General features: G+C 35.6%; 1 protein-coding gene and 1 long non-coding RNA gene across 2 annotated transcripts in view; one reads left to right on the top strand and one right to left on the bottom strand.

The window, feature by feature from the left end:
• The window catches only part of LOC119067877 (band 4.1-like protein 4), an 84,920-nt gene that overhangs the window by 59,493 nt on the left and 585 nt on the right, over positions 1-24,842 (top strand). Inside the window, exons 6-17 of the mRNA XM_037171146.1 lie at positions 1,110-1,207; positions 9,097-9,305; positions 11,832-11,984; positions 12,237-12,406; positions 13,991-14,185; positions 14,252-14,536; positions 14,601-14,972; positions 15,049-15,261; positions 15,320-15,430; positions 15,512-15,658; positions 16,388-17,129; positions 21,224-21,342. Of these exons, the coding sequence (XP_037027041.1) occupies positions 1,110-1,207; positions 9,097-9,305; positions 11,832-11,984; positions 12,237-12,406; positions 13,991-14,185; positions 14,252-14,536; positions 14,601-14,972; positions 15,049-15,261; positions 15,320-15,430; positions 15,512-15,658; positions 16,388-17,129; positions 21,224-21,342 (2,814 nt within the window). The remainder of the gene's footprint in view (positions 1-1,109; positions 1,208-9,096; positions 9,306-11,831; positions 11,985-12,236; positions 12,407-13,990; positions 14,186-14,251; positions 14,537-14,600; positions 14,973-15,048; positions 15,262-15,319; positions 15,431-15,511; positions 15,659-16,387; positions 17,130-21,223; positions 21,343-24,842) is intronic.
• Positions 735-24,404, bottom strand: LOC119067900. The gene is made up of 3 exons (XR_005086061.1): positions 23,953-24,404; positions 7,910-7,918; positions 735-746 (listed from the first exon to the last, which is right to left on the bottom strand). It is a non-coding gene; the product is annotated as an uncharacterized LOC119067900 (long non-coding RNA).

Here is a 24,842-nt window from a genome sequence, read left to right on the forward strand (position 1 = left end):
GACAGACGGACAGACGGACAGACGGACAGACGGACAGACGGACAGACGGACAGACGGACAGACGGCCCAAATTTTTATTGCGGATTCGTCATCTATAAACATAGGCAAACACTTTGCCCTTACCGTCTGCTTCGAATTCCATCAATTACACACGGCATCGTAATCCTATAAGCCCCTTCGTACTTCGTACGGGGCTAAAAACACATTTTTTTAGAAAAAGTGAAAGATACGTGTTTCCTAGAATCGAAAGACGAATCCAACGAGCTATCATTCATTAAAATCGGAGACCGCGTGTTCCCAAAGTAAAAAAATCACCTGAAGATCTGACGATATCACTCTTAAGGTTAAGAAAGGCGCACATGATTGGAAATCCCCTATCAGCCATTTTCTTATAGTTTATCACGAGAAAGTCATTTTATCAGTCATTTTGCTGCTGTAAAACATCTGTGATATAACTTTGGAGGACGTTACAACAAACCCAAGGTCTTAAACGAATCTGCATTAAATTTTGTTTCCATTCAAACAGTTCTTCCATAAAAACAGTACTTACGTCCCTGCAATATACTAGGGCAATGTTTCACCAATTACTCAAAATTTGATGCGCAAACACCATATAAAATGTAAAACGAGGGATATATCTTGTTTGAGATAACGTTTCTACACAAATTTCAGACTCACACTAAGTGGCTGACCACCGAAATTAGCCTTTTCTTTGCATTCCTAGTCATACATAACACAGCAGAACGCTGTGAAAATGTGCTGAGTAAGCGTAAATACAACTGGTTAAGTTTTCATTCCGTTTGCTTTGCATACAAAATCCAGCAAACTTAAACATTCGTTAAGAACGTGGTAAATGACCACAAAGTGCATTTACCTAAAGTGAGCACACACACACAAAATGTACTTAGTTTAATTAATTTTCACATCATCTCGTTGTAAACAAGCATGTTTTAATGAAATTAATGGTATTTCTCTGATATAACAAATAATAAACTGTATTTATTTAAACAGAACAACATACTATTACAACCGTCAACCACATTATAGCAACCACTTAATCATTTTGATTCAATTTCAATTCTATCAGTAATTACGTTTTGTTTATTTAGGTATCAATTATTTCTGCAAGTTAAACAAGATGTCCTGCAGGGACGACTGCCGGTTTCATTTGAGCTAGCTTCTGAGATCGGTGCTTTCATCGTGCAATGTAAGTGATGTTGTTTTATTTTACCCATTGATTGTTTTGTCGAGCCAATGGAAAACTGTATATAATATACTCAATTTGTTGATTCGTAAAAAATGTTGTAATAAAGAAGACCATAGGAGTGGTTGGATAAATAAGATTGGTATAACGATTTGTACGTATACATATGCTTTTGAAACAATGCGCTTCGTTCTTGATATGCAGTGCAATACTTTTCGAGCATATTTGTACTAAAAAAAATTTTTGATTTAGGAAGGGAATTTTCTTTTACTGCGCTGCGAAGACTGAACTTTTTCTCTGTTTTTCTATATTTTACTTTTCGTCACTAGTGGTGAAATGGATTTACTTTTCATCACTCCTTCTGAAAAAATTTTCGCAGCTGGTTGCAGAAAACGTTGTATGCAGCACGTTGCGAAAGTGGTAGTTCTTGTCGCTAGATGTAATGTTATCAAACGAGCGCAGTGACTAGTTGCATAAATTACTATTATATAATGAGGAAATATATCGATTTCACACACTTCCGATACACATTAGAGAAAACGTAGTTCCTTACGCATGCTAGGAGGATTTTTATCGACTTCAATTCCAAATCTCGCCGCTGGCTCGTGGCCCATTGCCATGCGTTAGAAAATAGAGTTCAATGTTACATGAAGTCACTTTTATGTACAAAAATTAACTTGTGCAACGAGGTGCACATTATACTTCGTACTAATACTGTATCACAATTAGCCAAACAAAAAACATGAAAACAATGACTGGAACAAAGAACAATGAAGTTCAAAGTAAAATTTCCATTGATCAAATTGCATTGAGAAATTGTTCCATAGAAACCTCATTCACCATGTATCGAAATAAAATCTCATTTCGATATAGGATTAGGGTATGAGTAGACATTGTGATGGTTTTTTATAGGTACATTGCATAAAGTACGTAGGTAAGGTAGGTATGAAGGTATTTCATCGCTCTAAATGTCGCGATTGTTGACCAGAGGCGAAGCCGAGAGCGACTAGTCATCATGTGCGATAATATACCAGCATACCTACGGTGGGATCAGTGGTGCCCAGTGGACACTTTTCATTCATTTTGCTGTAAAACTACTTTCGCCTAGTATCAGTTGATCTTCTAGTAATGGTGCCCAAGCCTCACTTGTCCTTAGAAGTCGGCGGTGGTATCTACAACGTTTTTCGTGTCGAGGGTTCGAATTCTGGTCTCTGCAAGGTTTTTAATTATAAAAATGAAGCCTTCTTTGAATAAGTGGGCGAAAAAAAATTTAATTTCACTCCGTGCGAAAAAAAGTGAATAACATGCCGGTCAGAAATACGCAGTGAACTAAAAATCTTCAAAACGACATTCTGTGAATTCATGGAAAAGTGACTCTTATAGCCGGGAATCGTGATTTTTGTTATTGTTTTTATTTCAGTTGTGTATGCCACTAAACAACAAAAATCGAAGGTATTTTCATCGTTGTCCAGAAACGTTTTTTAAGATCGATTTAAAATCACCAATGAAAAAGAAAATTGAAATAGTAAGACGTCAGAAGTCATAATCATACATCAACTTAGAATTTTTTGAATTGTTTTCCAAGCGAACTATGCAATATTTTAATGATTAGTGTTAGAGAAAAGTATGTAAAAATAACAGGGAAAAGAATATTTCGCTATCTAGCTAAACGTTCATGCGTTGGCTTACTTATTAATCTCTCAATAATAATTAGTTGGATACTTTTCGCAGGGGATTGCGTAAAGCTTTGTTCTCCGTAGGTACTTTCGACAGGCAGATGTGTAAGTGTATGAAGCTCCATCCTGTCAGAAATATCTCTAAAAAGAAGAGAAATCTACCGTATATGGAGGAGTTGTTCTGTCACACGATGTGTTCACAACTACTGACAAAAACAATTCCATTTTGCAACTTCTTGTATAACGAAAAAGGCTCGAAAAATTTAGAGTTTCAGACAATTTTCTCATACGTATAAGTCAAAATAAATGGAAATGGCAAAACTTTCGTAAAATGTATGAAGCGTGCGCTTTTGTGAGGCAACCCTTTTCCCCTAAATGCGTAATTTTTTAATGGCCCCTTGTCACTACTATTCAATAAAACATTTTTTTTTCCTTATTTTAATTTTGCAGTATATTCAATGATGAGGGTGAATGAGATATGATTGGACTGCCAAATTTGATTCAGCAATTATTTTAATTCAATGCATACAACTGGTATATTCGCAGGGGATATATTGTAAACGTACATATTGCCTTTTTAATTAACAAAATGCATTTTTCGTTCGATTTTAGTTTGAACAATTTAATTAATTCAATACTGGAATTCATTTGAGTATACTGAATCATGATCATTTTTAATGATAACATATTAACGGTATCTCAAATCTTTTAACCACATTTTTACAACATAAAAATACAAATAATTAATGGGCACAGTTATGTGTCATTTATCAAGGAGCTTTTATAATTCGTAATAATATGCGACAAGCCAAACAAATAGTTATTTTCTCAATTGAGTGTCGAGATATACTTTCGTTGCATTTATTGAGCAATTGTTATTATATTATTACCGAAAGAATAGTACATTTTGTTACGAGTGATGAAAAGTTGAATTTTTCGGTACTAGTCGTAAGCTTGTCCTAACGAGGTGGAGCCGAGCCGAGCCGTGCTTGAAAACTGAAATGAGACGAAACCACAACACCATTAAAGGCCCGTCATTGGGAAATTACAGGACAGTTTCCCGAAAATGTATGGGAAATTTTATCACAAAAATTCACCGAAAAGATTCAAAGAAACCTGACTGCGCTGAACGTAAATAAATGTTCGTTCCTCTTTAGTAAGCTAAGAAGACTTTGCGAAGTCTAATTATGCCACCTCTTTGAATAAAAATATCGGCTGAGTTCTAATAATTCTCCGCTGAGCTCTAATAATTCTTCGCTGAGCTTTAACAAACCTCCGCTGAGCTCTAATAATTCTCCGCTAGTGTCCGTTGGGCCTAAGCAAGTTGCAGGAAGGCTTAATGGAGCGAGTCGGACACTCAGCGGAGATCTGCCAAAGCTAAGTGGAGTCTTATTAAATCATAGCAACAATTATTAGGTATCCGCTGATGCTTATTGAGTGTTCGCTTAGCTTCATTGCCTTACTACAACGTGCTAAGATCTGACGGACTCTTACTGAAGCCTAGCGGAGAATTATTAGAACTCATTAGAGGTTTGTCAAAGCTCAGCGGAGAATTATTAGAGCTCAGCGGAGGTTTGTTAAAGCTCAGCGGAGAATTATTCGACCTCAGCCGATATTTTTGTTCAAAGAGGTGGCTTAATTAGACTCAGCGAAGTCTTGTTAGCTTACTAAAGAAGTGGGAGAGGTTACAATTTTAATAAATGTCTACCATCGTTGAAGTGTCGGGCACTTTTTTGAATGGAAATATTTTACCGCCGAAGTGAACACAGCAAACATTCATTCTAGTCCTTATAATAGCGGAGTGTCACAGTTGTGTCGAAATATTTTCTGTGTTTTTGTCGCGACAAAACAAAAAATAAATTTTGTTTTTGCATCGAGTAAAAAGTGTTTTAGTGTTTAAATATGCCTTGGGGACATAAAGAGACGGTGCACGAATACAATGGAAAGCATCATGGGTGAGTTCCTTTGAATCTTTTCGGTGAATTTTCGTGATAAAATTTTCCATACATTTTCGGGAAACTGTCCTGTCATTTCCCAATGACGGGCCTTAAGCGTATGTTAGTTCTCATCAGCAAACAATATAAATGTTTGTGGTTGGTATAGCCTACTCTTAAAACTTCGAGCAGTTTGTAAACTGCTCGTCGTTCTTCTTTGGCGAGATAAGATTAACACGAACCGATCCATTTTTACCTCAACACTCGGGAAAGAGAATTGTTGGTTTACTTTCTGCCAAAAGGACGTGTTTAAACACCGCAATCATCGAAAATAGAAACGCATTAGTTCCACGGAACTCTTAGCTAAGGCAATATGATTTCAACCTTTTGTTACCGTCAAGCCGTATACAATGAATACAGAGCTCGTTGGGATTGACAAAAGGTACGCTGTAAAATCATTGAATGAAAGTGTATTTTAAAAGTGAAGTTTTTTTTCCGTCATTAGGATTATATTCCAGAAGCGAAGATCACTTTACATATTTCGTTGAAATAGACTGTGAAGCAGGGCTTCGTGGGGACAAATACGTCTAAGAAATTTTCATATTCTTTTACTCAATTAATCAGAACAATTTTTCATGCAATTTGTAAAAAATTCCAATAATCAGGTTTTTACTTTTTCATTTTATTAACTTCAGTTAATGTCGTCTACTTTAACGCTACGCATGAACGAACGTGCATCGAAATCCTTGAAGTGGATCCTGTGAAGATAAATCGTTGTGTCGTTGGACGCCATCATCAGTTGTTTCCACACACACACACACACACAACTGTAAAAACTTTCAAATGAACTTGTGTTCGAAAGTTTACAATGAAAACATTTGACCCCTCTTTGGTCAAAAGTTCGGACACTTACGGAAAGCTACTTTGAAAAATTCCCTAGCGTAGCAAACAAGCAGCAGCAAAAAACTTTAACCAACACTCGAACAGAAAAACATTAAACATTAAACAACATCAAGCTCAGACCGAGGTAGAAACAGCTCTGTTTTATTCATTAAATTCACTCAACGTGAACCATGAGTGGGTAGGGAACATTGTTCCGACAGAGTTGAAAGATGTCCGTAAATTTCTGCTAAACCTTCCTTTCGTCAGAATTTACGAACCTACAGACATGTGAGCGCTCAGCTCACACATCGATTACATTTTTGAAATGCCCCATCACAAAGAATCGAAATTACTAACTAAATTTGCAATTTTTCTTCATTTTATCGCTTTCAAACATATTGAACCATAACTGACAACCTCATGTATAACATGACCTCACCCCCTTCAATAACCAAATAAATAACAGTTCGAAAATTTTATTGTCGGAAAAAGGGACGTTTATTTCTCCGCTGTGTTTTTTTCGTGTTGAAAGCATTGAACTATTTTCGTGTATAACTTTTCACATTGTATACACTTATATAGAGAGATGTACGAAAGAAAACCAGATCCGATCCAAATAACATTGTCTATATAGAACGTGTATGGCTGCAGTTTTGTGCTTTTAGTACAAATATGTATACAAATGTATACATGTGGCAGCTACTAGATACGATACATCTCTGTGTGTATATGATAATAAATTTCAAATTTTTTTTTATTTTCCATTTGAATGTTGCCATTTACCCTTCAAACTATGGCAACGAATCGAAAATATATGAAGTGTAAACATTGAACACAAATAAAAAAAAAATTGTATCGGGTAAAAAAGGGCCGCAGCAATTACATTAAGTATGAAATGGATTCCATCATTCCATTCGCACTATGACAAGTAGTGATGTGGATAGAAAATATACATCTATATTCCTATGATTAAATGAATAAATTTACGATTAATTTCCATACTATCAATTCTAATTGCGTTTAGAAATGGAAAATAGACGTGTTATGTACGCGTTATCAAATTCCCATTGACAAAAAAAAATCTTTTCACATAACACGATCCCCTATGCATAGTGAAAGTTCTGGTAGATATGCTTTGCGGTAGTATACTTCGTGTGAATTACATTTCGAATGGAAATGTATTTATTGCTAGCCCTATTTGAAAGTTCACTATTACATGCATGTGTACCCCTTATGGAAGTAATCCATTACTTGCAGGAATCAATTTTGTGAACTTACAAACTCACTCGTATGTTTTAAGCAACTCAGTTTGGAAAGTGTTATTTTGACTCGTGCAGTTATATACCTCCTTCGGCTCGAATATACAAACTTTACACTTGTCAAAAAAAAAACACTTTCCAAACCTCGTTGCTTTAAACACACTCGTGAGTTTGGCTCGTATCACAAATTGATTCCACACGTAATGAATCACTTCCACCGCATCCAATGTTATCTGCTAGCCGAAGCTATATAGTGTGTTCTACCGGAAGTACATATTTTATTCACATCATCCCCACTAACAGTTCAAATAATACATGCCTCCATTAAGATCATTACTGATTTGTTTTGACTAGTGTGATTACAGCTCCAACCGAAAAAGAAATGTTGTCTTCAAAAAGTTGGACCGAGTTCTTTTCCACTTACAATATTGTCATTACTATACGTACTGTTCTCGCCAGCTCATCGGCCTTTTCGTTATCATGGTCACCTCATTGGTTGGTCGGGTTAGTTTTGTGTCCAAACATCCAAATCAAACCGACATATTTGAAGCAACAATAGAAAATGATTCGTAATTATGATAATTTTTCCTACAATAGAATCGAGTCATGTTGGCCGTTAAATTCTTTAAATTAAATTTAAATTTAGAATCATTGGTGCTATACTTTTGTGTACAGCCCGTGGCGACGTACGTTTTAATTCAGCCACTGTATGACCTGGCCAGAACGCTGTCGCAAATGGTGTTTGTTTGCACGCTTTGACAAGTTTTAGATGTCAATTTCATTTTTCGTATCAAAAAGATTTCATTTAGGTGTTAACGTTTACCGACGCTCATAAGTTTAACTCTTTGATTAACTGAAGAGGTGAAGAACCCAGTGATTTAACTTTATTTATGAAATCTGTCAGTGCCAACAAACTTTGGCAGAAATGCACATTTTGTGCGAGAGGGTAACAACTTTTTTTTTCTTCTGATTTTTTTTTAAATTTTTCTTGATTTTTTGTGATTTTTCTTGATTTATTTGTGATTTTGTGCTACATCTAATATTATGTGTTTCTGTACAAACTTTTCCGGAAGGCCGGGTTTGGGCGGGTTAATCATCGACGTGGTTTTTCATTTTCATTTTTGACAATGTAACAGATTAGCAGACTACCAAAGATCCAATGTGTGGCTCAGGGACTATTTTGGGAAAAACATTTACCAATATTTTCTTTAATTTTCTCACATTTTCCTAAATTCTCTCTTTATTTTTTATCGGTGGATTGGATAGCATGAGACGCTTTTTTACAACTATAATTTATCATCATTTTCTGTAAAATTTTTGAAGTGTATGAAGAAGACTCGTTTTTGTCAAATATTTTTAAAATTTACCGTCAACATTGTGTTGTGTCGGAACAAAAAACTTTTGTCTCGACCCCACAAGAACTTTTTAATTTTTTTTTCATCACCGTGTCAGACTTTTGATATAACGTTTTTCACAAGTTGACCGAACTTTAACAAGCCAAAGAATCTCGTAAATTTTACTTTTCAAAAGCAAGAGCAAGCGCCTAAATCATATCGACGTATACAGCGTTTCTTATAAAAAATTTCAAAAATTTTCGAAAAAGAAAATAACACAGACAAAAGCCGACTAAAATTTCGCGAGTTTTAGCCTGATAAATACCAATAAATTTGACAGTAATTCATGCTTTTGATACAATGTTTTCCGCAATTTACCCTCACAGAATTAGCTCGAATTAAAGTTAAATTTTTCTTTTGTTATTAGAAGTTATCTTACTAGGCTGATTTGCTGTATAAAATTAATTCATGATGATGCTAAATATGATAATGATGGTGTATAATCATCTGTATGAAAGACCTTCAACCAACCAGTTGATTTCTTATTCGTTGACAAAAATTGTGTCTTCGATTTCGTTTTCCTATACTTCCAAGAAGAAAACTGCGAAAAGAACTTCTGATCCATTTTGTCCAATCTTCTGAGAATGTGTTTCCTCATCGATTAAAAAGACTTTTAAGTCGTGCGGTTTATCGTTTTCATACAAACCGATAACGATTGGATTAAATCGCAACGTACGCTGATAGAAATAAGACATCGTTAACAATTTCCATTCCATCTCTAAAACTTTTATCGTATTTTCCTACCAGCTGAACTCGGTGACTATGATCCCCGTCGACATTCAAATGGATATGTATCCGAATTTCGACTCGTTGCAAATCAATCAAAAGAGCTGGAAAATCGAGTTATGGAACTTCATCAACAATTGAAAGGAATGTCACCGTCTGCGGCCGAATTAAACTATTTGGAAAAAGTTAAATGGAATGATATGTACGGCGTGGATTTGCATCCGGTGCTGGTAAGTTCTTTTCGATTTAAATTAATTTTCATTTGTAAAGCACTATACTCCACACCTTTATTTAATAATGTCAACCCTCGAAAAGTCCTTCACAGAGTTGGAGAAAATTATACGGAGACACTTGAAATTAATTCTAGAAATTGTATGTGCAATTCAAAATTAGTTTTAAATTGAGTTATTTAAGCACAAGTAATCCAGCATGTAAAATATATCTGCACAATTTGCTCTCATGCAAATCATGAAAATATCCCGACTGCAAGAAGACTTAAAAACACAAGTCTTATGCATGCCTCTAAATGAGTTTTGTTTTATTTTATATTTATATGGGAGAAATGTGGAATAGTCATTTTATTGTCGTTGGGTTCAGTAATTACTTTTATAGTACTTTTTGTCCCACAGTCACAAGTAACTTATAAACAAAGGAAACAAAAGTTTCGTATAATATACGCTGCTCTTGTACTTTAGTGTATACTTTTCGCAGGAGATTATTTTGTATACAAAATGTATATAAATACATACATGACACACATGGGCCAGATGTCCCTTTCATTTTACCCACAAATATGACATAATGTTTTGTGTGAATGCCAAATGTGTTAAATATACATAGTTGTTAATGGATTGTCGAGATCTGTTTACGGTTGTAATGAATGACAAACAGTAGTGGAGATATGAATTAATTCATATTTAAGTACCGTAGTACCCCACTCCCCTTTCTGTGGTTATAGTAAACCGGAAAGGGAAGACGCTGAAATATTGATAACGCCGATGTTTTCACACACCGAGATACCTACACGCTAGCTAATCTTATTGTGATTGAAGGCGCCTTTCAAACAACTTTAAAACAGAACTATACAAGTGTGGCTTTGCGTCACAGGCCAAAACAAGAACATTAAGTTCCAACAAATATTTCCGCGTACATAATTTCCTAAAAGTATTCTGCAACTCTGGCTGCAGTGACGGAAATTGTACTTTAAAACATTTCAAATTTGAAGAGCAAGGTCGCTCATGTTCGGTAATGAATAGACTATGGAATTGGTTGATGTTATGTTCGTTGTCAAGTAGATCGCCACCGCTTTCTAGTGAGTTTTGATTTTTTTTTACACGTTGCCATGCGTTGTCGACAAATTCAAGATTGTTTAATTGGAAGGTTAAACATTTTATCGGTTAGGGCGAATGCACACAGATCACTCATGGGATCCTTTGTACTACCATTTCAACATTAAAATAATCTTGAAGCCCCTTTAGGACCCCATCTCCTACATGAACCACTCCAGGCGAGCAAACTGAAATAAATTGGAAGGTTACGCAGATTGCTTAGTGAAAAAAGAGATCCGCCTGACACAAATTTAAGACCTTTGACATATATCTGAAACTACAGTGTGTGCAACATAAAGAAAATTACTTTCGAAACACAGTGCTTCCACCTACATAAAAAGCACATCCCGAACAGGTATTTGAGTAATCTAAGTAATCTAATCTATTCTAATCTAAGTATTAAGCAAAATGTACATTTCATAACGCAACATGAACAAGGTTTCTACCACACCAGTCTCTGGCTATATAGTTCACACTCGCTTCCATAACTGAACAAGGTGTGTTCACGAAGTTTTACATTGTGCTCGACAACAGCTCCATATTCAGCTACTATCGAAAATATGCTGAAAAGTGTGTTGGAAATGTGAAGAAATTTCTCAGCCTATTTGGCTGAGGTCGATGTTCTTCATCGAGATAAAAATGATTGGTGGAACACCGGGCCTTCAATTACGACACCATGAGTGGAACAATAGCATGTTTCTATTAACTTTTTATACGCCAAAAGAAATAATTATTTTATTAAGTTGTACAGGAAATTGTGATGGTACGAAGCACGCATTCGGACATGGTCTAATCGACTAATTTTTCAATCAACAACAAATAACATTGCTAACCATTGCTTTTGATTGGTTTTTTCTGTTCTTAAACAAGCCTTTCTGAACTACGCAAAAGTGTAACCTTATTGTCACGTACAATGAGATAATATAAAAGATGACCATTCGGAGAGCAAATACATTTTTTTGCAGAAAATGCAAATATTATATGAGCTCCCCTAAAATATGAAACAAATTTCGGGGACGATGGCTGTGTTTATGTTTACTTAACATTGACGAAAAAAAAACAACAACAACAACAACATGAAGGAACGGAACATGTTATGTCTTCATTCGTAAATACGCTCAATAAAGTACATATTTTCGTCTCTGCTTTGATTCAATTTTGCAAAGAGATTTTATTATAAAATTTCATGATCGAAACGTGACTACGTTATCAAGGTACAACAACGATTTCGTTATATAATCAGATAACCAGAGTAAATCGGGGTTTTATATCGATCCTTCGTCTCTCTCTATCTACCGCACAACGAATTCAGCTTTCATTAGGGTTGACATAAACATATTGGAACGGAGAAAAAAAAACTTATTTGCACAATTTCTTCTATATACCACAGAAACAGCCGTAATAATGTTGCCTTTTATTTCATCTTAGGGTGAGGACAGCGTCGAGTACTTTCTTGGTCTAACACCCAGCGGAATTGTTGTGCTACGCAATAAAACCACCGTAGCTTACTATTACTGGCCACGAATAGCCAAAGTTTACTTTAAAGGACGTTACTTTATGTTACGAGTATGTGATAAAAATGTAAGTGCTATGTGCGTTTTCATTGTTGTTTATACGATACATATAAAGATAGCGCAAATGTGGATAGGATTCGTTTTGGCAACACTCAACAACCTATTTAGATTGCAACAAAAGCTGCTGCTATTATGACAAGATTTGATTTGAATTTGAAATTCTTTTTTTTTTTTTTGATTAAACTTAACTCGACTGCTACTCACACTAACGCCATTCGGTGCAATAATATTTTATAAAATACGAAAATAATTTTTGCAGAATGAGGTGAGTACATACGGTTTTGAAACACCACGGAAATCAGCCTGTCGACACCTATGGCGATGTTGTGTCGAACATCACGCCTTCTTCCGATTAGTTCGTGTTTCACCAATGCAATCTCAGGAGGGTCCGGCTGAATTATTTGCACTTGGTTCTCGTTTTCGTTACAGGTAGATAAATTATTACTGAATTTTCGTAGAGTTTTAGCGCCTTTTCAAAGCATCTACCCCGAAAGCTATGTATAGACGTTACGTGCTAATCTGTTTTCTGTGTTGAATCGAATTACAATATCAACCGGTCCAATTTGTTTCGAAAATCAATTTAAAAATTGAATCGCATAAAATCGACCCGAATAGTTTCTGGCGATTTCGGAAAATATGGATTTGTTTGGGCCCGTGTCATTCTATTTTTCAATTTCCTTTATCGTTGTGAAGACATATTCTTAGTCAGCCTTCGCCGAGAAGTTCACGTGATCAAATATTGCCTTACAAAAATTTAACTTTCGCTTTGAACTCAGTGACGTAATGTAAAACTTTCGTTGGCTTTTTTGATGATAAATGATTTTTTTTTGAACATGAGGTGCACGGCTTCGAGTGTCTATAAAAGCGTCAATCACTCGGTGGTGTAAAAAAAATTTAAAAAAATTCAACGACAGTTGTACTTTTCGCTCATGTTACTCATGTTACCGAGTGGTAAATGCTTTTTTAGGCACTAGAGGTGTAGTTTGTCACTCGAGGCCATTGTATCGAGTATGACTATAGTCGTTGAAGACTGTAGGTCGAGTGTGACCATACACATCGTATCTCACTGAATTGAGAAATTTGCTTCTCTTTTGATCTGGTTCATATTTTGTGCTTAGCATGAATATGTCTTACGGACGGCTATCCTCTCTTCGATAATGACTTCATGAATAAACGATCAGCTGTGACTAATGCGGTCTTATGCAGCAAAAACCTTGTCCAAAAAAACAAAGTAAAAGATTTTCAATCTTTTTTTTTGAATTTCTTATATCAAATGAAGTAATAGATCCGATAGAAAAGCTGCTAATATACATACGTCTGTGAAAGGTCCAATCGTGAGACCAAATCTGAACAGTACATGTTTTCTGTATTCATCGAAATATATCACTCTTTCAACAACAACTCTCAAGTCAATTGAAATGCATTCGTGCCTTATACAAAAATATCGATGAATGTAATTTTTAAGGATTATGGTCCACTCCCATGGAGCGTACATAAAATAACGGAAATTTCATAAAAATATTACTCGGTTAATAAATTGAAAAAGTTTTAGAAAATTTTACAGCTTTCCTGTTCGCCTCTACGTACATATAGTTGTAATCGGCATTTAAATGCTCGCAATGCGAACATGAACTAGAGAAGTGAGGAAAAACCACGATAAAAACTGAACATTTCCTCTACTTTACCGTATTACTTGGTTGGTTGTTTGAGTTACTTTGCTTATTGTAAAATAAATGATTTCACTAACAAAAGTAAACTAAATTCAATGGCATTGAGCCTCTTATTATAACAGCACATAAAGTTCTGCTGTAAATCGAGAGAGAGAGAGAGAGAGAGAGAGGGAAAAAAAATTTATTGCAAGCCAACAATCCGAAAACTTGAAGTTTATTTTATTCAAATGCACTTTATTTTATGTTCCGTTAAATTCAGAGAAATTATTCAGGCATACCGTTTTAATGAAACATTAAAAAAAATAAAAATTTTGTGTTCTCTCTCCCTGTAACATTTTTTCAGTGGCAGAACAGAAAAACAAGCTGTTAGAGATGCTCTTGAACATGGCAGGTCGCCACCGAATTTTAAACGAACACCATCTAGACGACAACCAAGGCGTTCATTCGACGAGATAGCTGAAACGAAAATTTTAGACATTAACAAACATAACGCTAAATCCGAAATTAAAACTGTATCGATACCTCAACCGGCGCAAGTGTAAAGTCAATTTACAGTGTTATCGTCGCACACAGAATACTGATCATAAAATTGAACTTCCAATAGATTCGATAGTCCGTACCGGTCTACCTGTATAGTTCCGTCAACGTTATCGATTCGTCAACAGTCAGCCTATAATAACAATAACAATACGAGTCGAGCGCCTGATTCTCCGCGAAGCATTAAGAGTGCTCCGTGGGCACGATCACAGCAGAAAGGTTTATTCGGTGTAACAGCTAGTCCTCGATCGGTGCGGTCAGCTACCACACGGAAAACCAACATTCCTCCACATCGGTTTCGTTCCAGTTCTGTCGAAAGTCAATCGTCAAATGACTCCAGATCTTGTAAAAAGTATGCTCCGCATTGACTTTCCTTCGACAGTATTTTGTAGAAATTTCTCTTTAATTTACATTAGACATAGGCATAAGGGACGGCGCACATCAGACAATGAAAGTGAATTGTCTAGAGGGTCGCACAATTCGCATCGCAAACATCGACGGCAACGATCGAAGCATCGTCGAAATGACTCCGGCTCGGATAACGATAGTAGTAGAACGCGTAGTTTCTCCGGTCATCGAAAATCGTCCGGTTCAGTGGAAGTTCTGGTTGACTCCAATCATCAATGGCATGAAGTACAACGAAGGCAAGCTGAATTGACGGGCGGCAGTGCTGTACAACAAGCATCGGTCATGAAGAGTAGCCTAGCTACGAAACATCAAAATAATGATACCGATTCGCATAGTCACAGCAGCAGCCACCATCGAAGTCGACGGCATAAAAAGAACAGGTTCGTTTCGGATTCGGTTCAATTTTTCATTTTCTTGTTTGTCCATTTGCTGTACAATGACAACAAACTTTTGAAGGTCACCATCGGATAGTCGCTCTCGCGTATGGTCGAGTGAACTGGCCAAACATTTACAATTCGATCTGGTTGACACGGCTGGCATGAGTGAGAGTCAATTGCGCGAAATTCCGTACACAGTGGTGGAAACACATTCGTCGAAGCGATCGAATGCGAATTCCGTGAAGGTGCATAAAAACACAGCCATTAAGGATCGAGTCGATCGAATTCGAGGGTAAGAGAAAACGGAATATCAAAGCGAAAGATTTATCTTGACCGTAAACTTTTCAAAGAATTTATCTGCCCGAAACGAATGGAAATGAACCGACTACTATAAACGGATCCATACGATCTGCGAGCACCGTTAGCTCTAGAGAATGTGATAGAAATTCAAGCTTAGTTCGGTAAATTGCAATGAAAATATTTGAATTTTTTTGTTTTTGTTTTTGTTTTTTTTTTTGATTAACGCGTCCTTTCTCCTCCAGCATGATGTCTAGTTTAAGCATGGGCGATTTTATATCACCATCTAGTTCATGCTTGAATCCATTGGATGAATCAGGCTTACGAGTATCACACGAACACACTGACTCAGGATTAGGCGCAGACCAGGACTATGCGTATTCATCGGAAAGGTAAGTGACTCTGTTCGCATTGTAGGTGGCAATAACGATATAGAACCAGGAAGACCCTAAATTCGATATAACTTCCGATTTATGTGAATCAAGCCAATAAGATTTTAAATCAAAAGCTCAATTGACGTCTGCCAAATTAATGAAATATCACCGTGCTCTAGGTGTATCGGAACACTTTTCAAAGCCATTTTACATTCAATTTCAATTAGCACCGGAAAAACCGGAGAATGTCAAAGTAAATTATTTCATTTGCTGGCACGTGAAGGAAACATTCGACTAAATAATAATATCATTCCTCCCCCAAATAATAGTAATTGTGTTGTCACAATTGGCCTCGGCATACAAGTTTTCATTATCCATTTGGAAGCAATATGTGTGTGTGTGTTGCTTTGCATTTATATTGAAGCAGAAGCAGAATACATTTTCCATGTACGATTGTTGATGGAAAATTGTGAAGCAAAATTCCGTTGTCATGAGCAGTGTTGATGGTAAACGTTATTAGGTCTTCGTGAAACCGTTTGTGTTTGTTTGATAAACACTTTGATGAAGAAATCGAATTTAGATTCTATTTAGTTCTGGTCCTTTTTGTTGTATAAAAAGTAGCATTGGTATGCCAATTTCCCTATGATATCGTTATGATTGAATGAATGACTGTCGTGGTTTCTAAATTGTTGCTACGACTTTGGTTAAATCAATTTTTTTTTCTCTCCTTTTTTTCCTACACTCCAGATCAAGCGATAGCACAAAATATGGAACCAATAAGTCGTCGGGAACGTCGGTCACATCCGGTCATCACAAAATCATCCAACCAATGGTGACTCATGATTCAGTGAGTAATAGGAAGAAGCCACCCATGCATCCTAACCATCAACAAAATCTAAGAAATTCCATCGTCCCTGTACATAGCTCTAACAATCGCTTATACAATAACACTGTTTTCCATAACAATCAATACACGTTTAGCCTGAATCGAAATGGTGATGGGTGCTATTTGGATTCGCGACCAATGTCATCGGCTTCGTCGTATGGTGATGGTGGCCGAGTGTCACGCGGCACAAAATCGGATATTGGTGTACCGTGTCGACGGCCGTCCACAAAATCGTTTTTAAATAGTAGCATCGCACATAAATCGAAAATACCGTCCGTTAAGTCAGACTTTTTACTGTCATACCTTAGTAATAATCAAACGCATTGTACAAATTCCTCTGCCTATCATATATCCGGTGTGTCCGGATCATCCGTGTATTCAGAAAATTATAAGACTGCCGATAAGTGTTTGTACACAAGTAGTAGCGGTAAATTAGAATTTAGTGGTCCCCCATGCACCAACGATAAGCAACGAAATCGTGTAAATACGAGCAATTTTGTAACCCCATCCAATACGAACGTAGGTCCATTGCTTTATTTAGATTCCGACCATGTGAATAATCGAGGCCAAAACAACACGCAATTATTTCAAGCGATGCACAATGTAAGTAAAAGATTATAAATTTGGCATGACAGTGTCTCGTTGTTGTTTTTTATTTTGTGTAATGTGGATTGACGCATGTTCTCTAAAAATAATTTATTGTAAAACCCTGTAATTGTAGCCGTTCCATTTTTCTGCATTTTATGTTTTCTTCATCCCGTTTATGATTGTCGGTGAGCTATGATTGGCCGCATTCTATTATTTAAGCCGCTGATTTTAGTTGAATATCCTTTTATTCGAATTCAGATTACCTATTCCATTTTGCGATGATGCAAAGCTCGCAAATTCTAAAGCGAAAAAAGCGTACCGCATCGCAAAGCTTTTGTTTTGATTTCAGTCTTTGTCTGAAATGAGACTGGTTCCACATAATTCAGAGGTGTAATCGTCTGCTGAACTAAGGTAATTGATGGTGATTTGTGGATGAAAAAGCTTACAGTGATTTGCTCATGTAAATTTACATGTAATGATGGATTACTATACCAGGGAAGTAATTTGATATCTCTAATCCAGATACTTTTACTCATCGTGATACGAGATATCAAAATTACTTCCTGCGTGCAGTATGCTATTTTACTTTACAAGCAAGGTAAAGGGTTTTTCTAGGGAGGGAATGGCCCTGTTACCTCCCTAGTAAAGTAATAGTATATTACTTCCGAGGTACCAACACGGAAAAAACGGAAAATGTCAATGTACGTCTGATTCGATCACGATTTACGTTTGAGTCGCAAATACTACATCTCCTACGTAGTATGTACATCGAAGTCGTGAAATTTTACGTCTAAATCGTACAATAAACGACTGAGTGAACCATTGGTTTTGTACATTGTAGTTGAGTGAGGACAAAACGATGTAGACGTAGAATTTTACGACTTCGATGTACATACTACGTAGGAGATGTAGTATTTGCGACCCACACGTAAAACGTGATCGACTCAAACGTACGTATCGACATTTTGTGTTTCTTCCGTGAAGTTGTGTATTCCCCACTTGTCAAATAACAACTTGGAACCTCGTAAGTACAATGCTTTACGTGATTAAATGAAAATGAAACATACCGTAACACGTAAAAATGTTATACCTTTAATTAGCGGTACATGTGAACCGTTATTAACGGTATGATGTTACCGTCAACTATCGATCTTTCAAAATATGTTGACCTTTCCTCGTTGATATCAAAAGGTTTTAAAATGACGCATAAAGCAAAAAAAATCACAAATCACCGTCAAGTACCTACAATTTGATTTAGTAAATCAGTGTTACAATGGAGATACATATCTGTGCTCCCAGTTGTCGGCAAAAATGAATCCAATTGCAACTGACGGCCGAGTCCCAAAAACAGCTTGGTACACCCATTTAAACGTAATTAGGATAATAAAAGAAAGCGGTCGCCGTAAACAACATTTTTGTTGTTCCATCCAAACTAAAACACTCATTTTTTTTTTTTTTTTTTGATAAATGGAATAAAATCGAGACTCAAAATTTTGCGAACTCACAGCATTTACAGTAAATTGGTATAACCAAATGAATAATAAAAAAAAATCAACAAAATTCGAAAATGATTTGATTGTTTTCTGCATCTATTTCCACCCAAAAATTTATTTCCGCAATGGCAAACATTGCAATATACATGAAGCAATTAAAATCCAGTTGTTAATAAACTGCATACCAAGCATAGAGAAAATCAAAACAATTTTCGATTTAATGTAAATATTTTAGCAAGAGAATTTCATTTTTGTAATCTGTATAACTCCAGTTCAATCATACGTATGCGGTGCAACCCGACATAGTCCCGAAATAGGAATTTGCATACAGAACTTTCAGTTTTTCAGTTTAAAATGTAAATAACAAAAAAGTCGAGCAACGACAAAAGTTTATTCTTGAAAACATTAGCTTCACAGCCAATTGTATCTGGCAGACGAAAGTTTTTCTTTTATTTGAACTTTTATTTTAAAATAATGATCGAAAACTGAGGGAACAAGAGAAGACAGATTCCATACGACATAAAGGTTCATCACTTATCAGTTACATTGCGATTTTGAAATTAGCAAGTGGATATATGTATCGATAAGGTGTTACTCAGAATTTTAAAAATGATGTCGACACAGAAACTTTTTGTTCGATTTTTATAGCAAAATGTTTCCTCAAAAGTTTGCCAGCTGAAATTTTCTGCTAAAAAGTTTGTGTTTATGCACCAAATGTCTTAGTCAACATAATCGCTCCTTCTCATATACATCTCATTTGTGTAATGACTCTGTTAGTACATTACGTTCGAGGTTCTAAACTTTTATTGGGAGATTCTTTTGAAAAACAGCCTACCGAAATCGGACGCATTTTCTAGTGGAATTTTTTATATTCACCTGACTTCGACCCTAGAAGCCAAAAAACCATTTTAAAAAAAATCTTCGAAGCTTGTGTGGCTGGTGAAAGGTGATCAAAAACCGAAAACTTGCATTTTTCTTACAAAAATTTCTCAAGTTACACGAGCCGTACATGGGTCATGTGGGGTGCCATTAGAAAGGTCACATGTACTATTATACTTCTTTGTTTTAAAATTCATTCGCACTGAAATATGTGCGGTTATTCGGCTCAATAGTACATGTGATTACCTTTCAAATGACACCCCACACGACCCTGTACGGCTGGTGTAACTGGAGAAATTGTTGTAAGAAAAATACAAGTCTCACCAGCAACACAAGCTTTGAAGAATTTTTTTGAAAATGCATCCGATTTCTGCAGCTGCTCTCTGGCGTGATAGCCGGATCCGAAGCGGTCCCTTCGTTACAATAAAAATTTAGAGCCACGTATGTACTGTGTTTTATGTGATTAGGCAATGTAAATGCATATTTCAGATATGAATGTAGCGTGGTTTACATTGCCGTAGCACGTAAAGTTCATTACTTGTCGATGGGAATGGAACTGCTTGTGTGAAATTTCTTGATCCAAGCCGTGGACGAGTTCAATTATGCCTCCAAAAGCCATTTCCATCATTTGTCCCAATGAAATGTAAGAGCATTTCACTCAAAGGCTTAACGTTAGGCTTTTACGCCGTGCAGTGTTGGATTGCGTGAGTAAATGGGTATTTCGTTTTTATGTAATCCAACACTGTGGCGCTGCGTCGTGGATAAAAATTAATTCCACATTGTTGAGAAAGTAATTTTGCATTTTCGGTGGTGGAATCAGTGAGTTAGATAATATTTTTTGGTACATTTGTACCGTTTGGCTGTTTGTTTAATTTACGTAATCTTTGCACGGAAAATAGATTAACCTTTATAGTTATATTATAAAACCGACGGGCGTCATTTGTCAAGCACACACTTTATCGCTGCAGTAAACATAATAATTGGCTTGTTTCATCACATAACGCAGAGACGTTTTCTGCGAACAGTATGAATCTTTCGATGGAACCTTTGCTAGATATTATTGTCGCTGTCGGCGGCCGGGTTCGATTGAAAAGTAGCCAATAACATTGCTCCGCATTTATGTTTAACATCAAAGCTGATTCTTTGCTGTGGGGTAACATGTACATTGACGGATGATTTACTGTTATTGTTGATAATAATTAACCTTACACCTAGTATAACAGATTTAATTGCATTTGGAACTAACGAACTAACGTATCAGAAACATAAAATTGACCGAATAGAGACGAAATGAACTTTATGTTTACTCTGGATAATTATTGGAAATTTCCTCGGATCAATCAGCAATTCATCAGTTTGCAAAAAAACTCAAGAATCGTCTTGCTAATCTCAAAAAAGCAATATTTTCCTAACTCGTTTTCCGATATTTCATTAAGATTTTCTTTTTCTTTCCTCTAAAGCATTTTCGTTTCAAAAATTTTACAAACCAAAACTTTGGATATTTGAAACGAAACGTTTGATGTGTTTATCATGGCAGTGTGCATGTTTCTATCCACGCACAAACAAAAAACGTCTCTAGTTTATAGCTATTATAAACATTAATTGTTGTATGATGAATGACGCATGATGCATCTTGTCAAGAATGGAACGAAACTAATTCGTTTACAAAACCACAAAAAAAAAATTACCCGTCCGAATTTTATCAAATTTGAGTGCCAATAAAATTGTGTTTATCAGAATCCCTGTAGAGATGTAATGCCGGAATCTCAGACAAATAAGTCTTCAAGCGCAAAGTCCACCAATCGATCCAACAGTTTAGAGTTAATACTAACACCAATAATTCAAAGTAGTAGACGGTAAGTTGATATTTTGAAACACCAAACAAACAAAACATTTTCAATTATTTTTATTATTTTTATTGCGACTCATTGCAATATATTAATATTAAGATCATTAACACCACCTGCACCATATTATTATCCTTTTTTTTGTTGTCACTTCACTATTAAATATACCCCGCTCATAATAAACAAAAAATCGTATCGATATAACCAAATAATTGTACATTGATCCAACCAAACATTGTTTCGTATTTATTAATTTTGAATAGCTTTTATCGCTGAAAGCTTTTAGGCATATTATAAGCTTTTACCCAGTATAATTCGCATCATACATTACATTTTCTGATAGAAATACATATAATTCTTTTGAGTGTAATACAAAATATAATATCCCCACAAAACACACACATACCCAACCCCGAAAATTCCATAGATTATGTAAATAAACACATAAATATATGATTTCGGAAAGCTCTATTGAATTAGATCAGAGAATAAAATAACTTTTCCAATGGTTTTTATGGGAACCATACTTCATAAGATCATAAATTCAACATACGAAATGAAAATGGTAAAGTATCAAAAGTTTCTTCTTTTTTTTCCGCCACACAGTTTTTTTTGTGTGTGTTGCCTTTCTTCTATTCTGCGCCACTTCCTCCTCATCTTCAGCAGCAGCCCAAAACGGTGGAAAGATAAAATTCAAAATAATATATTGGTAGTATTTCTTCGTTCGGCGAGTGTTTTCTGTCACTATCACCCTATATTTTCCCAATAGCATAGACGAGATCTATAACATATAAATACACATTGGGATATTGTAATGCCAAGTATCCGCAGAAACTCATGTTATTGTGTTTTCCGAAATAGGTTGCCATAATCGTTACAGAAATCGATATGAAATTGGTAACGTTTGGAGTTTATTGTACATTTTTGTGATATTTGAATTTTGACCTTTAACGAAAAAAAAAATGCGGCAATGAATTATGTATGCTGAGGGGTGGTGGATGAGAACACACAAACACATTCTGTGGGAAAAATGTATTTCTGGTGCCACATTTTTTACGTTTAATTGCCTTAATTTTCTATATGGTTTGCATTTTATCGCATACAAATCCATAATCGATGAAACTTATCACATCTCAGTATAGTTCAGAACATTTATGGGAAAACTTAGACTGTTTGTAGTACCCGGAACATAACTTAACATAAAATATTCAAACGAATTTTTATGAAGTTTGGTGATGGTCAACAGTTTATTATCTCTATTGGATATCGTGTTCGTTCGTTCTAGCATTTTATTGGCCGAGTGATACTCTGATCATTGCAATAAATTAATGTAAATATAGTCTTTCTGCAGATCTGCACCATGTTTTCAAAGAAACTTATATCGTAGGATATACAGTACCATTTAACCCGTTCCTTTTTGAGAATGGAATTTTGGATGTACAATATTTTGGTGTATGTGTGTCATTTTATTGTTTGTGCTCTTTTCAATACGAAATCGTTGCTATAATCACGAAATTTTAATAATATATTGTGATATGTAACGACATTCAATTAGACACACCAATGAGTCCTGATCATAGTGAACCAGAAAACGATTTTATACATACATTAGACACTTAAGTATGGTTTCCACTAAACAAAAAGTACTCCATGTGAGAGAGCAAGCTGTCAAGTAAACAAAGAGAATATTGGAAAAATTCAATTTTGTCTCTTACACGGAGTCCTTTTTTGCCTTAATCGAAGAAAGTCAGTTTAAACCTTCCAATCCAGCGGTGATTTAAGTGCACATTGACAGATAACAAAGAGGGATTCTTTTGAAAAACAGCCTACCGAAATCGAACGCATTTTCCAGTGGACTTTTTTATATGTGCCTAGAAAGGTATTCGACCCTAGAAGCCAAAACCACTTCCAAAAAAATTCTTCGAGGTTTGTGTGGCTGGTGAAAGGTGATCAAAAACCAAAAACTTGCACTTTTCTTTCAAAAATTTCTCCAGTTGCGCGAGCCGTACAGGGTCGTGTGGGGTGTCATTAGATAGGTAATCACATGTTCTATTGAGCCGAATAGGGACTTATGGGTTTAAAATTCATCGACACTGAAATATGTGCCGTTAAAGTTTTAAGCCGAAGACTTACACTGTTCTTACTGAAATTTCTCGAGGTACACAAAACGTACATGGTCGTGCAGAGTGTCATTTGACAGGTAATTAAATGTGCTATTTGCAAATGGGGTCTATGTGGTTTGGATGCATCTACGATGAAATAGAAGTTGAAATGTTTGGGTGTACATATTTCATCATAGATGCATCCAAACTTCATAAGACCCTATTTGGCCCAAAAGCACATTCAATTACCTTTCAAATGAAACCCCACACGACCATGTACGTTTTGTGTACGTGTACCTCGAGAAATTCGAGCTTCTCGGGTCAAATACATTTCTAACCACATATAAAAAAGGCTGTTTTTCAAAAGAATCCCTCAAACTAAAATGAGGAGGTCGTGTCTCCACTTCACAGGTCATTATTTCCTAATATTAGATTACGTCCTTTATTTCATGTCATTTACTTCACATAAAATTTTTTCTATCTTACACGACCTGCGTAACCTCAGTTTGCATATAACAATGGGTTGTGATATAGTTTCGTTCAACGAGAGGGGAAATCAGGGGAAATCAGATGGCGTTGCGAGTAACTCTATGATAAATTTGAATATTTGTATGGAGGATGTAAGATTTTTCTGAATTTAAAAATTTTGGAGTACGGAAATCGAGGTTTTTGATTTTTCTCATTATAATTGAAACGTTCTGCATCGTTTAAAAATAGTTCCAGTGAATAATTATTTTTTCTTGAAATTTCATGCGGAACTATTTTTATACGACAGAAAACATTTTAATTTTAACAAGAAAAATCAAAAACTTTGATTTCCGCACTCCAAAACTTTTAAATTCAGAAAAATCTCACATCCTCCATACAAATATTCAAATTTATCATAGAGTTACTCCTAGCGTCATCTGTTAGTCTTTCTACATACATGCAATTTTTGCCAAAAACAAGATGGCGAAAATCACAACCCATTCAAAAGAGCTACTTGTTTGGAAACAAAAATTGAAACAAAAAGCGAAAATGATTGGGAATCTTTTACTTAAAGATTAAAACAAAAAGCGAAAATTACTTAATCTTTTACAACTCGGATAGCGGTCCATGATCTATATGCAAAATACCATGTAACAGTGTTACAGTCTTCTAGCAGCACAAATAGTTATACCATCCGCTGACTACTAAAAAGCACATTTTACAGGCGATAGGTAAGATAGGAAAGAGTTAAAACCAATATCTCGCCGAGCAGCATGCAAAACATTTTATTAAAATTCTTATAAAGATTTTTTTTATTTGCTTCAACAACTTAGCAAATAGAGGGCAATAAGGCTGTATGACTTTCTGAATTGAGAAACTGCAAACACAAGTGCGCCAATTAGATAAAAGAAATAAAAAAATGAAATTCTTGTTGATTAA

The sequence above is a fragment of the Bradysia coprophila genome (genome assembly GCF_014529535.1).
Source record: "Bradysia coprophila strain Holo2 chromosome X unlocalized genomic scaffold, BU_Bcop_v1 contig_130, whole genome shotgun sequence".
Classification (NCBI taxonomy): Eukaryota; Metazoa; Arthropoda; class Insecta; order Diptera; family Sciaridae; genus Bradysia; species Bradysia coprophila.